This window comes from Eriocheir sinensis, chromosome 47 (genome assembly GCF_024679095.1).
Source record: "Eriocheir sinensis breed Jianghai 21 chromosome 47, ASM2467909v1, whole genome shotgun sequence".
Classification (NCBI taxonomy): Eukaryota; Metazoa; Arthropoda; class Malacostraca; order Decapoda; family Varunidae; genus Eriocheir; species Eriocheir sinensis.
Genome location: NC_066555.1, coordinates 6,673,315 through 6,689,330, shown reverse-complemented (window position 1 = coordinate 6,689,330; position 16,016 = coordinate 6,673,315). Strand labels below are relative to the sequence as shown.

The following is a 16,016-nucleotide window of genomic DNA, read 5'->3' as shown; positions in this document are numbered from 1 at the left end:
AGAAAATCATTGTTAAGATCATGAAGTGCCTAGAGGCAAAGCACAAAGACTGCCATCCTGTTGCAAAATCCTCATTTTCATCTGAACATAATCTATTCTCTTCATTCATTGTATAAGTAGTGATATAATAAATAAGGACATGCATCACGCTTCATTCATTCATATATTTTAGGTACCATGCGTGCCTCTGCTGCATGTATGACTATCTTTTTTTCTCTCCTTTTTCTTTTTCTTTTTAGTTCTGCCTTAAATCCTTTGTGTATGATAACAGACCACAGTACTGCTTTCTGCTGCACACTGACCAGTAGTTTCTCATGTTGTATTTCCTATCCAAGTGGTGGCTCAGGTTTTGATGAGGGCACAGTTTTTGAGGTGGGTACCTCTTTGAGTCCCCTCGATTTGCGCCTCAATTTTCTGCTGCAGACTGATGCATTCGGACCAATCCAATTTTTAATACATGTTTACCCACCAGTTGCTGTTCCAGTCTCTTTTGCCTACTATTTTTGGCTGATACATGGTCCTTTTGATTACTAATTTATGTATATATATATATTTGTTAGAGTCGCACCAGCACAAACTTCTGTACCAATCACTGAAGCACATTTCTTGTAGAATTAGTATTTTGCTTAAATTGTCTTATCCATAGACAGTAGTGTACAATGCAGTGTTACTTCATGTTACAATAATATATATATATATATATATATATATATATATATATATATATATATATATATATATATATATATATATATATATATATATATATATATATATATATATATATATATATATATATATATATATATATATATATATATATATATATATATATATATATATATATATATATATATATATATATATATATATATATATATATATATATATATATATATATATATTTATTTATTTATTTATTAGTTTACATAAACATTTTGCCATATAATGGTGATGAGTTCATAGTTAAATGAAGAGGTGTTTCAGAATATGGTCATCCAAAAAAAAAAAACGTTTAAGAAACAACTGTCCATTCTCGGGAGTTACTGGTATTAGACAGATTTACACATTTGTTTATGTAAAAAGCACACCAAAAACAAACGTACAGAATATAGCAATTAATAATTGGTAAATAAGGCACACTTACTACAATGTTAAGTTTGGTTCTGTCCAGATTGACTCTTCATCCAGTGCCCTAGCTGCCTACCCTGGGGCTGAGGGTTTTCACATTAGCCCACAATATGCACAGATTCATTCAATTCAAACAGTTATGTTGCTTTTAGTAAACTTGAAATGATGGTATTGACTTTGTTTACGGTTATGAAAAAGACTGATTCCAGCATTTCAAGTTTGATCTGATGCTGCTCAAAAGGCAAACTGAATAGTTTAAGGGTTAAAGATTTGCTCATAAAAAAAAAGTGTCATTTACGTTGAGTTTGCCATGTTTCCACCTGATACATTGTAAAGCAATGCCCTCTTATCAACAGTTTGTTTGCTTTGTTTATCATCAATTGCCCTGATAATCTTAACCTTGATTATCTGGAATAAACATTCACATTTTTCTTGTGATGTACGTACATCTCACACTCAGTTTTGCTTACATCTCAAACCGTTTTATGGCTTGATGGTCTTTCTCTTTACACACTGAGAAACTTTGCTTGATCAACTTCATAAAATCAGTACTTAAAAAGAACATTTCTGGAGTAGAGGAAGCCAGGCTGTGAATGGTAAAATTAGCATGTGGTTGCCCACTTCATGTTCATGCTGTTTTCAATGCATGATTTCATGTCTTGTGAAATCATGCTCTGTCCCAAATGATGTACTTCCGTTACACACTCACTCAGCACTCAGCTTAGTAAACTGTGTCTTTATTTCCTCTGTCCTTTGAAGTAGGGCACTCATGTCATCTGTCATTGTTATCTCTGCTAACTAGGGCCCTACCAGACTCGAAGGAAGTAATAAAAAACTATGAAAATAACTCAGTTTTTCACACAGGGTGCAAACACGAAAAATTCACTCAGCAGGAGGCATTGTTGTATGCATAGACTGCCAAGAAATTTATGTGGCAAGCATGCAGGACAAGCATGCAATATTCACATGAGCATGTTTTCACATTCCACTTTATGGACAAAGAAATGATGAAGAAAATAACATCAATGATAAGACCAAAGCTTGAATATGCTGCAGTTGTGTGGTCGCCTCACAAAAAGAAGGAAATCAGAAAGCTTGAAAGGATACAGAGAATTGCAACTAAAATGGTCCCAGAACTCTCGAATATGACGTATGAAGACAAATTGAAGGAGATGGACTTGACGACACTGAAACAAATATCATCAGAGAGCTTGGTGAGGTGTGGTGTCTGTGATTGTTGTGAAAAAATTTGGCATTTACTCACAGGACCATTATTTTCTTAATTAGCCTAGTCTGGATAGAGAAAGGTGGAAGCTCTTCTGCCGTGGCCATCCCCTGGTGGGAGCTTCTAGGAGCAGGTGTCGATGAAATGATGATGATGATGATTAGCCTACCCCTCAAAAAATGGCAAAGTGGAAAAAAATTATTGTGGTTGCTTGTACTCTTGAGCCAATGTGTTGAGATGGCAGAGGCAGTCTGTTAAAATGAACAGTGAGGAATTTAGGACTAATATATAGTATGAAATTTAGCTCAAGCAGCAAGGGTAGAGAATATGCCAGAAAAAAATAAGAAATGAAAATATACCACATTTAATTGCATGTAAGGTGAATGGGCATTTAAGACATTCAGTTTTGGGAGGCCTTTTCCTGAATAAAAAGTTAGCTCATATATAAGTGCTCCTTCCGGAAAACCGGCCGTAAAACACAGCAAATATACGTTCAAAATTCACCCCCCGCCCACTCCGCCTGCTCGCCCACCACTGCCCAGCCTTTCGTGGCACCACAGGCGGCAAGAAGGACGGCGAAGGGTGCTAATCCGCCAGTAACGGCCTCCTCTGCCATCAGGAACCGAGGATATCACGTTATAAAAGACTCTCCGCCTTCGTTGTCACTGTCTTCACGCCTGCCATGTTGATTCACACCACTGATGTCATGATGGTACAGGTATCAGATTATTGGTTCTAGTTTTGGAACCGTTATTGGTGTTTTGGTACTGATAATGGATTATTGGCTCTAGTTTTGGAACCATTACTAGTATTTTGGTCACTTACCATCACTTTGTGACGCATCATGTCAGCATTCAAAAACTGTAGGATTTTGGAGGTTTTCAGATTTTGGAATTTTGGATAATGGATTCTCAACCTGTATAAACAGAGATCAACATAAATTGGTCTCATATGGCACAGGGCACAAGACAGACAAACTGTAAATTGTGTATTCACAGCACCCATGGCGACTCAGCATCCAGCGGTCAATGGTGCAGAAACAATCATTGGCTCTTGTGTCATAATTCTGATTTTTTAAAGACAAATACTTGTAAATTGGTGTATGACTATATATATATATATATATATATATATATATATATATATATATATATATATATATATATATATATATCTATATATATATATATATATATATATATATTAGGTTTATTGTTGTATTATTACCATACTCAAAGTACACAATATTTATGTAGAAAGTGGTTTTCATGCTTGATACAAGTGACAGAATAAGTTTTCCTTTCCGTTCCTTGGCATGTACAGATTTGTGTTCTGTACAGCAGACGCAGTGATCATGCAGCACAGCAAGCAGTGGCACAACATAATGCATGCTGCACAACACATCCTCTGCATTGGCACTCCACAATGAGCTCTATACTTGAGATCTTGAAGTAGCAGAGCATTCAGCTCTTTGCTCCTGTCTTGCCTTGTCTTGTCTTCATGTTATAGATAAAAGTCCCCAGAGAGGTGACCATGATTAACAGTGATGTGCTTTTCTGTCCTGCGTCTTGTGGTGACCAGCGGGAGTACAAGGACGTCTGGATGGTATGTATCTCGTCGTTTTTTTCGCCTGCTCGTCTCAGGTCATCGACTTTTCTTCCCATTCTGCGCCTTGTTGAGATAGAAAAAAAAAAAAGAATTTTTCAAATACTGACAAATTTTGTAAGGAGATTTTCCTGGCTATTTTAGCTGGCTCCCCTCATGTCAGTATATAGGGCAGAACACGCCAGTCTCACAATGGGCCGCCAGCACGTAAGACACCTTTGCGTCCCTCACCCTGATGGAGGCAGCTCCCAGACAGCCATGTAGGTAATGCATCACCATATATATATATATATATATATATATATATATATATATATATATATATATATATATATATATATATATATATATATATATATATTTGCATGGTTATTTATACTACTTCCTGTATTTATATATTTACATAATTTCTTTAATCATTTATATATTTTCATATTGATTTCAGATATTTAATAAACTATGTAGAGAATTGTGCAGATGTATGGAATAATATATATATATATATATATATATATATATATATATATATATATATATATATATATATATATATATATATATATATATATATATATATATATATATATATATATATATATATATATATATATATATATATATATATATATATATATATATATATATATATATATATATATATTTATATACAAAGGTATTGATTAATTCCGGCATTATGAAGACAGACAGATTAGCCAAAGAAGTGCCTTGTGATTGGTGTATAGTTAGGCAGCAAGAGGAGGGGAAGACACTCAGGTTCCAGGAAATTTTACATAAAAATTGTGATGCAGCAGAAACAATTGAAAATAAGTCATAGAGTAGAAAGTATATCAGATTGGTATCCATCAGCTTCTGCTTAACCATATTCTGAGTAAATTTCTTACAAACAACCATAGGAGATGTGGCTCATATTAGGATAACATGATGCTTTAGAATTTCATAATTTTCATGGTAGAGGAAAGTGTCAAAGTTATTTACTGTCCTTATTTCAATGGAGCTTATTCAGTAAAATAAATATATGGTTATTAAGAATTTGTTGATAGATGTGGCATTTCTTTGTTATTCTGTCTTTCTGTCTGATAAAAGATAAATCAGTAACTTTGTGTCATTCTATACACTCAGAATTCCTGGAAGATACTGGTGCTCTTAACATTTTTCCTTTGTATGAAGGAAAGCAATAGGTGATCTCAAGAAGTCAGTTTGTTTTTATTCATGATTTATTTCTTATGAAACTGAACCAGAAGGCATTCTCTTCATACTTATTCAGCCATAAACACAAGCAGCCTCAGATTACTGCTGTGTTGGCTGTCTGGAGGCCAACTCTGTGGTGTTAGAGTAGTTTGAACTACCCACCATGGCCTTGATTGTCCCACCAGTAGCCCTCAAGACCACCGTAGCCCAAATTTGCTCCATCACAACAGCTAAGACCCGTCCACTTTCGTCTTTTGCGGTCACGTGCAGCAGAAAGCCATTTTTTGCGTAGCTTAGCTGTGTCTATTGCAGTATCTTAGAACTGGACAGAGGCAGAGGGTGGTGAGCAACAGATATTCTTTGGCAATTCACAAAATTTGATCCATGATTGCTACTTTGGCTCCATTTCCAGGTGTGTTGTTTCCTATCAAATTAGTCATGTTTTCACACTACATGCCAGCCAAGGTAAGCTTAAAGTCTGTGTCCAAACTGAAGCATTTGACATGGACTGACCTAAATGAAAATGATCACCCTCTGTTCTGCCCTACTGCATGATGATTATTAATCTTAAAGGTTCAGTATTTATAAATGAGGGATTTACATCATATGCTTTATTTTATAAGTAATTTTTAAATGCAACTCTTTAACTATATCAGGTAATGGTCCCTGATGATAATTAAAATAAACAAACTTATCTTTTATTAGAAACAAGAATCTTGTTTCCCTTAATTAGTGTTTTGATATTCTTTGCAATTTACCAGAATGGAAATTTTCAGTTTAGTTTTGTTTTATGAAAACATTAATTTTATATTTTGACATCCTTTAAAAAAATTTGTTTATGCTAAGAAGAAGCAGCAGAATGCATCACAATTTTGTATAGTTTGTTTGTCTTGCAGAATGTTCCTACTTGAACACTTGATAATCTCTCAGCGCTCATGTTATTGTATACTTTGCATTCCTTTTCTCCTTGGCTTCAACCCAAACAAATGCAGGTTAAGACCACTGGGCAGCAAGACACTCGCGACAATTGCTGGAGGTTCTTTATCGATCGTGTCAGAAAGAACCTCAAAATGGTGTTGTGTTTCTCCCCTGTTGGCTCAACTCTCAGGTGTGCTATATAACTGAATACTATTAATATATATGTATACTCTTGACTGATAATTTTATCATGCTAACTTACCTTTGTACATTTATTTATATTCACTTGTAGTACATAATCATTTATTTACCATATTCATTTATATTCATTTGAGCAGAGTAAGAGCCCGTCAGTTTCCAGCAATTATTAGTTGTACTACAATTGACTGGTTCCATGAATGGCCACAAGAGGCTCTGGTGTCTGTTTCCGAGACTTTCCTGGGTGGTATTCAGTATTTACCGGTACGTTATGTCAGCATTTCCTCTCTGTACTGTCATTTTTAAGTGGTGATAATTGGCAACATTATAAAGGTTTCTTCAGAAAAATACCGCATCTGTTGAACATGTTTATCTGTCATTGTCAATAACAAACCCTTAATGACTCATCTTACCCCCTTAGGAAGGTCTACGAGAGTCTGTATCAAAGTTCATGGCTCATGTTCATGGTTCTGTGAATGAGATGAGCCGTATTTACCTCACCAATGACAGACGCTTCAACTACACCACACCAAAGACGTTTCTGGGTTTCATTTCCCTCTACTCCAGTCTTCTCACTGCCAAGCACAAGGACCTTCAGGGTAAAATTGAACGCCTAATGAATGGCTTAGAGAAACTAAGAACAACATCAGCTCAAGTAAGTTCAGATACTGTTTGAGAAGCTGTACTCAACTATTCTATAAGTACCTAATTGTGCTTTTACAAGATTGAGTCAAACTCGTTTAGTCCCATCTGTTAAAATAATTACATATTTTTTTATTAGAACTGTGAATGTTTTTTTTCTTTGCATCACACAACTTCTTCCGGTAATATACTCCTCTGCTTCTTTTGTCTGGAAAGCTGAATTTTTCACACCTTTGTTTATTTTTTATATGATTTCTTGCTATGCCCTCATGAAGATGACAATCTAGATACTTTATATTAATTAATCTTTTTCTTTTACCTAAACACGTCTATATAGCATGATCATATTATTGCCTCTTTTTCTTATATTTTAGTTTTATTGATTTTAGCAACGGTAAAGCCACAAATTTGGCCCGTCGCTGCTACCGGGTTAACACATGCAAACATTTATGCAGCCTTTCAAAATGAGACTGAACTGATGGTATAGTGTAGATGCTGTGTAGATATGATATAGAAGCAGTGGATTTTTCTCACATGCATTTCTTTTCCACAGGTTGATGACCTGAAAGCCAAGTTGGCAACACAAGAGATTGAATTACAGAAGAAAAATGAAGCAGCTGATAAACTTATTCATATAGTTGAAGCTGAGACGGCAAAGGTAAGAAATTGGAATTGGTGTTTTATGTTGAAATCACTTAAATTTGATTGTACTAAATTTAAGAAGAAGGCTGAAAGATAATTTGCCAGTAGTTTAGGTGATCCCTTCATTAGAGGCTTCATACCAATTTTTTTCCTATTAACAACAATTTCAATGCTGGTGTTTTCAGTGTTTTATCCATTACTACAACCAGAGGGTAAATATGTACAATTATTCAATAGGTTTCAAAAGAAAATGAAACAGCCAATGAGGAAAAGCGACGAGTAGCCATTATTGAAGCTGAAGTAGCAAAACGGAGGAAGGAGTGTGAAGAGGACTTGGTGAAGGCTGAGCCGGCGCTTGAGGCAGCAAAGGAGGCTTTGAACACCCTAAATAAGGTTTCTCTCTTTCCAGTCTGCTTATTGGATGAATGTGTGAGAAATGTTGTCCAGTGAAAGAAACTTTTGAGAAAATAATGTTTGATTGGAAATTACTTTCTCATTGTGTTCCGTTACTTCTTATAATTTGCTTATCACATTTCTTGCTATGGCATGCAAGAAATGAAAGAAGAACTAAAGTTATTGAGAAAGTAGGCATAGGGAGCTCACTCTCTATTTTTGTTTTAACAGGAAATTTTGTTTCTGGGAACTAGTTTCCAGCCCTTAGTCCACACCCTTAACTCTTAACTGCCCAAATTATCTTTGGTTGGCTGAAAAATATTCATTACTATTTGTCGCTGTGTCAACATTTTAAAAGGTTCTAGTGAGTATTTTTAAATATGACCTTTCGTGTAGCAAAAATGCATTGCCAAGCAATTTGTGGAAATGAGCATGAGAGAGGCTGTCCCAGGACACAGTGATGTCATGTGTCGGGTAAAAAAAAATTGCATAACCGTGCAAAACCATTGGCATAATTATAGTTTTCTCATGAATTACAGTTTTCTTAAAGAAGTATCCAATATCTAAAATTAAGTAATAATTTATCTTGAAACATTTATTTTAAAAGCACATATGGCAAGTATTCCAACAGAGAAACTTCTGTTTCATCCAGTATAATTATTTCACTAAAGTCCATTGTAGGTTACATGTTAAATAAGCAAACAAATTGATAAAAGAATAAATATCTACTTTGTAAAAATAACTGTCATCCTTTTATGTGTGAATTCATGTTTGGCATTGCGAAAGTCCACAAAGCAGTTGTTGCTTTTATTTCAGGAACTTGCACCTCATGCAAAGTATGTTAGTTTTTGCACTGCATCATCCCTGGCTGCTTCCTGCACTGCCTTCTCGTATGTCCCCTCGCTGCCTTGGGCCAGTGGCCAATATTGTCCCTCTGTGCTGGTGCTTCAGGGCAGGCCTTTGGTAGTTTTCTCACTCTTCTTGCCTTGCCTTACACACATACACACAGATGTACACATAGTGTATTCAGTTTTTAAAAAGAATCAACCACTGACGGCTGACGCCATCTCTATAACTCCTCACCACACGTGTAACTGTTTGTAGCTGTTGCCACCTTTGAATTTTAAAAACATTTAGCACTTAAGTTCTTCTTTTCCTTTTTATGAACATGTCTCACCAAATATAATGTGAGTGTATTAATTATTTTTTTGCCAACTTGTATATCTTTTCACTCACCCTTCCAGGCTAATTTGACAGAACTTAAGTCCTTTGGGTCACCACCGCATGGAGTGTCTAGTGTCACAGCAGCTGTGATGGTTCTTCTTGCTCCCAATGGCAAGATTCCAAAAGAACGCTCATGGAAGGCTGCCAAGGTGAGTATCACTTCTTTTTTCAACTGTCATAAAAGGAGAATAATTATTTTTGTGTTACAGGTATTGGGTTCTTACCCACCACAGGGTTTGAGGGCCAATGAGAAGAACCTCCAGTGATTCTGTGAGGATTATGCATCATCGACAAAATCAAGATCAGGGTCCTTGGGTATTGCCAACAGATGCTCCACAATGACTCTGAATCCTAACTCTCTAATACCCTCCTCATACTCTGAATCCTAACTCTCTAATACCCTCCTCATACTCTGAATCCTAACTCTCTAATACCCTCCTCATACAAGCATTGAAAAGTGATAGGGAAAGAACATAGCCTTGCCTCACTCCCATGTTCATAGGGAATATGCTAGATACACTCTCCCACACCCCACACACGCTTCACAGCACTCTCAGTCCCAAAGTACAGGCCAGTCAATAGACCAATGGTCGTGGCAGGAATCCCATGGAATCACAGGAGATGCCAGAATACCTCATGATGCACTGAATTAAATGCCTTCTGGAGGGGAGAGAGAGAGAGAGAGAGAGAGAGAGAGAGAGAGAGAGAGAGAGAGAGAGAGAGAGAGAGAAGAGAGAGAGAGAGAGAGAGAGAGAGAGAGAGAGAGAGAGAGAGAACTCTGAACTGACAAAACATCTTTCTTACAGATGATGATGGCTAAAGTAGACCAGTTTCTTGATCAGCTAATCAGTTACAACAAAGAAGACATCCATCCTGACATCATCAAGGCAATCCAGCCATACCTGGAGAACCCTGAATTTAACCCAGACTTTATCCGATCTAAGTCTGTTGCCGCTGCAGGTACTCGCCCGCCTCTGTGCTCCCCCTAAACATACCATACTGACATGTGCTTTCTATTTTCTGTTCCCATTTATCATTTTTTCAAATATAACCTCTGACTACTTAGTATCTGCTCTTTATTGGTGAATAGTTCTCATACAAATTAGCATTTTTGATACACTCATACATGCAAATTCTGGTAGGGTAAGGGTCAATTTGCCTCCACTATAAAAAATAAATAAATAAATAAATAAATAAATAAATACTACTACTACTATTGATAATAATAATAATAATAATAATAATAATAATAATAATAATAAAATAACAATAATAATAAAAAAAAACTATGCTTGGCCTGTCCTCTCTCTCCTATGTATATTTCATGGTATTCTTACCCTAAAAAGGTATCATTTTATTTTCAGGTTTGTGTTCATGGGTAATAAATATTATACGATTCTTTGAGGTGTACTGTGATGTAGAACCCAAAAGGCGTGCACTGGAGGAAGCTAACGCAGAACTGGCTGCTGCTCAAGCTCGTCTCACTTCAATCACCTCAAAGATCAAGGTAAGAATAGACCTAACTACATCATCGTAATAATGAGCATTGCCATCCTTGTTGTGTTAATTCACTCCTATCCCATTCAAGACGAGGACGCGTATACTGCATCCTTGCGTGCCCCGTACCATATCTGAGGATGCACATACAGTCATCCTTCAAATAGTACGGTTTCCAATAGTTCGGTTTTGGTTTTATACGGATTGTCACGGAAGATCTTTTTGGATTTTAAAATTTCCTGCTCGTCGGGAAATTTAAACATCCTAAAAAATCTTCTTAGAAAATCCACATAAAACTAAAGCCGAACTACTGTAAACAGTACTATTTGAGGGATGACTGTATTGCGTCCTGGCTCGCTTTAGCCAGCATATGTGTTATTTCTTCCCGGATATTGTACGATAGTTTTCATAATGTAGATTGTATATGATACGGTGTCTTATTTGACTTTCAGTATTATTATTGTGTAAGAATGTAATACGGATCAGCAGAACACAGGCTGGGGTGAGGCGAGCGCTTGAGGACAAAGGTGGGGGGGAAGGGGGGAGAGTAGGGAGCACAGGAATGGTACTCTCCTCACTGCAGAACATTTGAATATTTCATTTTATTTTTTATGTTAAGTTTGAAGTTTGTTATTTTTGCCAGATGCTCCATTTTTTGTGGAACAGAAAGTTGAGTGTGTGAGCTGAATTAAAACTGCAAACTAAGCATTTGCCCCAGCTTAGAAAATCATCAAAACAACAGTTTATGAACCAAGAAACATTTGTGCAAATAATTGTTTATTGGCGATATTTCAAGTTGCAATTAACATTTATCACCCATTTTTCAGAGCCTTGAAGAACAGCTGGGTCACTTGAGAGCTGAGTTTGATAAAGCCACAGCAGAGAAGATGAGATGCGAGGAGGAAGCAAACAGCACAGCTCACACTATTGCTCTGGCCAACCGCCTTGTGGGTGGCCTGTCGTCTGAGAAGATTAGGTGGTCAGAGGCTGTATCACAGTGAGCATCTTATGTTATTGAGTTTTAGATAACTATCATCATCACCAGTCACAGGAACTTCATCATAATACTTTATGTACTTATATTAAGATCAGTCTCTTGTAAAAGTCAATCCCAAAGCCTTCCTTGTGTTGAATTGTTGAATAGATTTAACCGTTCAGTGTCTCTAAGCATGCACAAGTTGAGAAATGTAATGAGAAAGAGATGTGACCCACACGAGAGAAATAGAGAAACAGTAAAAGCTAACCCCTTAAACTTGGAGTAAGATAGTTAATTGTGAATCAAGAAACTATTATAAAGAAAGATTTTCCGGTGAAATGAGGTTTTTGATATTTTTGCACACTGTATCTCCTTCCAAGATCCTGAGACTGGCTGTGGCCTCAGCATTGTCATTGATATATTATGATTATCCACATCCAGTCAAAGGCCTGAGGTTATAAAGCTGTTTCTCACACTGGAAATGGCTCTCATAATCTCATTTTTCCCTGTGTTGACTTTCTTGCCACTCTAGTCACAAACCTCCACAACATTTCACAAGTATCTTTGTGGGTTATGTGTTATTCTATAGAAATTATAGCATTGTCTTCATGCATTGAAATGTAGATGTAGCAGTTGTTTCCATTTGTTTACTGTTTTTATTGAATTATGCAATGACAATGGATCTTGAACTAAAAATGTTTATCTGGATTGTTGTTAGAGATATTCATGACATATGACACCAGAAACTGAGGTCTTCAATACCTTCTGCTGACCAATTATTTATATGAAAGTTACAGAGGCAAACAAAGTTACACCAAAATACTGTAGCTCATATCACCCATCAAATTGGTTACATGACATTTTTGAAGCTCCACTCCATTTTTGTGTGCACTATCATGGTTGATGATCATCGGGATATCCTGGAGTAGTGTATAATGAGGGAAAACCATCTTACTACTTGTTTCCTCTTTCTTTCCCCAGCATGCACACCTCAGAAAAAACATTGCCGGGAGATATTTTATTGGTCTCGGCCTTTATATCGTATGTTGGATGCTTCACTAAACACTATCGTCTGGATTTGATGGAAAAAATGTGGCTTCCTCTCCTGCAAAAGCTTAATGTTAGTATTTGTATATTTTTTATGTTATCTGTAAGATTTAGTTTTTGACATGCATGCCTACTATTAAGCCATATTTCTCACATATTTTGCTCTCATTCCCATCAATGGCGACTCCATATCTCGTTGTTACTACCATGACCTGTGGATCCGGGGATGGCGCCACCTACAGACAAAGAACGTGAGAAATTGAATCAAAGTTTTGTTTCAGGCACAAGTTACTGGCCTCGCTAACTTGTCTGCCTTCATGTTGCACGCTGTTGTATTTACCTTCCGTCTTGCCGTCAGCTGATAATGATATCTGTCTAGAATTTCTCAAGTTTCCTCATCTCCAAATGCAGACCTGCCTTCCTGTATGTTACTTCGTGTTCCTGTAGAAGTCCAACGTTGTTTGATCACTATTTCTCTATCACGTGTGCATGTGTGTGTGTGTGTGTGTGTGTGTGTGTGTGTGTGTGTGTGGGCATTGCTTCATCTTCTACAGCACCCTATTCTGTATGAAGGTAACTGTCTTCTGTATACCATATTGATTTTTGAAGTAATATTTATCATGTAATTTTTATTGTTATGAAGATGACTTAAATTTGATATATGTCTCTAAACAAAATTTAAAATCTTCCAGTAAATATTTGTTTATCTAAATACATGTAACAACTTATCCTACGACTAAACAGGGAACATTTTTTATAAATCTCTGCCTCTGGCTTGGCTAACCAACAAAGATAAATGCTTGAACTTAAAATAAATGCTCTTAAGTAAACCTGAGTAAGCTTTAAAATGCTATTAGTACAAATAAATATGCTCTCTCTCTCTCTCTCTCTCTCTCTCTCTCTCTCTCTCTCTCTCTCTCTCTCTCTCATGATGTATAAGGTGTACCAGGAAACATGCAAAAGTTTGGCAATTAATTATGTGCCATGTTATCAATATATGAATTACTCCTTGAAAAAGTTCCAAATCTTAATCAGTATCATTCACTGGCATTCTCCTTCCCACAGAATCAGTGCACTTTAGGGTTGAGATATGTTCGTGCTGGAGGACACCTCTTTGACGTAGAATTTTATGTTATGTCTAGAAGTTAATTATTCACACGATGATAACAAAAATTAGTGGGAGGTCTGAAACACTCCCTGACAAAATATGAACCTAATCCAAAACTGTTACAGAGTTATTCCCGAAAAATGAGGGAACACGGCTTCTGAAACCTATAGTAGTTAACATTCAAGAAACAAAGAAAAACAGATTTCAATGAATCCTGTAATGAACACCTCTGAATGCTGGGGATCAAACCTCGTGCCTTCTGAGTTGAAGTCAGGACAGCATACCAACTACGCCATCGATGAGCTAAAAGGTCACTGTGTCAGCGGCCATTTCTGCGGCCCATATCTGACATGTCAGATTGGAGGGAATTCAGAGGAACCAGGAAAACAATAGAATTGGGAAATCTTTTTAAATTTAATTTTCGTATTGAAAAACAAGTGCTGAAAGTAGTATAATGGAGAGATGGAAAACGTATTTAAAAAAAAAGGTGTTGAACAGCAAAAAAATGAAAGGGATGCAACTTGGATTAAGTGGAGAAAGAGAGGCATCACTGAAACAAAGGAAGAGAAGAAAAGAACTAAAAATTAATATGTAATTAATTATTTGCAGGGAGGAAGGATGAAATTATGCAAAAAGGATAGTTGATATATATACATTGAGAATGCCAGTTTAGTGTCATCTGATATCAGCAGCAGGTGTCCAGATAGTATCTGTGAGGAAGTGGTGTATTAGCATGAGAGAGCAGGTGTTAAGTGCTGATTGACATGATGTCATCAAAATTAAGATTTGGAACATTTATTCAAAGTAATCATAATCATTGATAAAAGCAAACCATATAATTATGTTCTGAAGTTTAGCATGTTGTCAGGGACTTCCTTATTTGTAAATATATAAATGTAAATAATACTTACCAGTAGTTTTGTAAATTGTTTCAGCATAATATTTTTTTTCCATGTAGTTTGTAGTCCATCACAGCTGAATGAAACTCTTCTTGAGATTTATGCTATTTCTTGACTGTTGTAAGAATTTGGGGCTCTGCTCTGCCTCTGATGTGCACCCTACATACCTTCACCCTTTTCTTCCAGTAGAGTATTACTGCCAATAACTTTACTCCTGCTTGGCAGATTATACAGTTGTGTATATGTACAGTGTATCTATATATGTTATATATGTATAGGAGATAAGAATTTCAAATATTTGTGTGAGAAACTTTATGAAACAAAAAAATTGTTTGATGTTTTTATGAAACAAAAAAATTGTTTGATGTTTTTATTTTTTTCAATTTACAGATATTAGGTGTGTGTGTGTGTGTGTGTGTGTGTGTGTGGGTGTGTGTGTGTAGTTGTATTTACCTAGTTGTAATTTTACAGGGCCTGGGCTTACGCTTGTGTGGTCCCGTCTCCATATCTGTACTAGTCTAGTTTTTCCTTAACCCTTTCAGTCCAGGGGACGTATATTTACGTCCTGGTTGCCACTCTCTTCACTCTTTCCAGTTTCTGTATGCTCTTCTTTTCGTGAGGAGATCAGACCACTGCTACATACTCCAACCTTGGCCTTATCATTGTGACTATTATTTTCCTCATCATCTCATCCAAGTACACATACACAAATGCCGTCCTTATGTTCCTCAGCAAATTCAGAGTTTGTCCCGTTATCCTGTTGATGTGTTTGTCCGGTGACATGTTCTCTGAAACAGTCACTCCCAAATCTTTTTCCTCCACTCCTCTGCATATTGTCTGTGTGTTCGTGCGTGTGTGTGTGCATTTGTGCGTGCATATCGTCACCCTCATAAAATAATCGCCTAAATCATTTTCAAAGATTTCCAGGTTTTTGTCTGCATCAATTTTTCAACATGTGATGGCTATTTTTGTAGAGTTGCCTTGGTCATTCAGGGTTTGAGTGTTCTAGAATTGGCCTTTTCAGTTCTGCCTAAATCTTAAGACAAATGAGATAATGACAGTTTTTTTATGATTTCCTGTAAAGTAGAAAATAATGACTTAGGCGGTTTGTTTACCAAGGTGACGATATGCGTGTGTGTGTTTTGGGAGAAGAGGTGACACAGACTGAAGAGGGGATTGAAGATACTGTATATAATAATTTCATGGGCAAAGTAAAGGAAAGTATCTCCCTGAAAGTGGGAAGTACACAGGAATGTGTATTGTGAGAAGAGCCAACTGGTACCATAATGTTTAAGAAATATC

General features: G+C 36.3%; 1 protein-coding gene across 1 annotated transcript in view; it reads left to right on the top strand.

Annotated features, from left to right (window-relative positions):
- Window positions 1-16,016, top strand: part of LOC126981306 (dynein beta chain, ciliary-like) — a 97,707-nt gene that overhangs the window by 65,793 nt on the left and 15,898 nt on the right. The window contains exons 55-64 of the mRNA XM_050832236.1: window positions 6,163-6,278; window positions 6,427-6,550; window positions 6,708-6,941; window positions 7,482-7,586; window positions 7,808-7,963; window positions 9,208-9,336; window positions 9,994-10,147; window positions 10,552-10,694; window positions 11,512-11,681; window positions 12,642-12,780. Of these exons, the coding sequence (XP_050688193.1) occupies window positions 6,163-6,278; window positions 6,427-6,550; window positions 6,708-6,941; window positions 7,482-7,586; window positions 7,808-7,963; window positions 9,208-9,336; window positions 9,994-10,147; window positions 10,552-10,694; window positions 11,512-11,681; window positions 12,642-12,780 (1,470 nt within the window). The remainder of the gene's footprint in view (window positions 1-6,162; window positions 6,279-6,426; window positions 6,551-6,707; window positions 6,942-7,481; window positions 7,587-7,807; window positions 7,964-9,207; window positions 9,337-9,993; window positions 10,148-10,551; window positions 10,695-11,511; window positions 11,682-12,641; window positions 12,781-16,016) is intronic.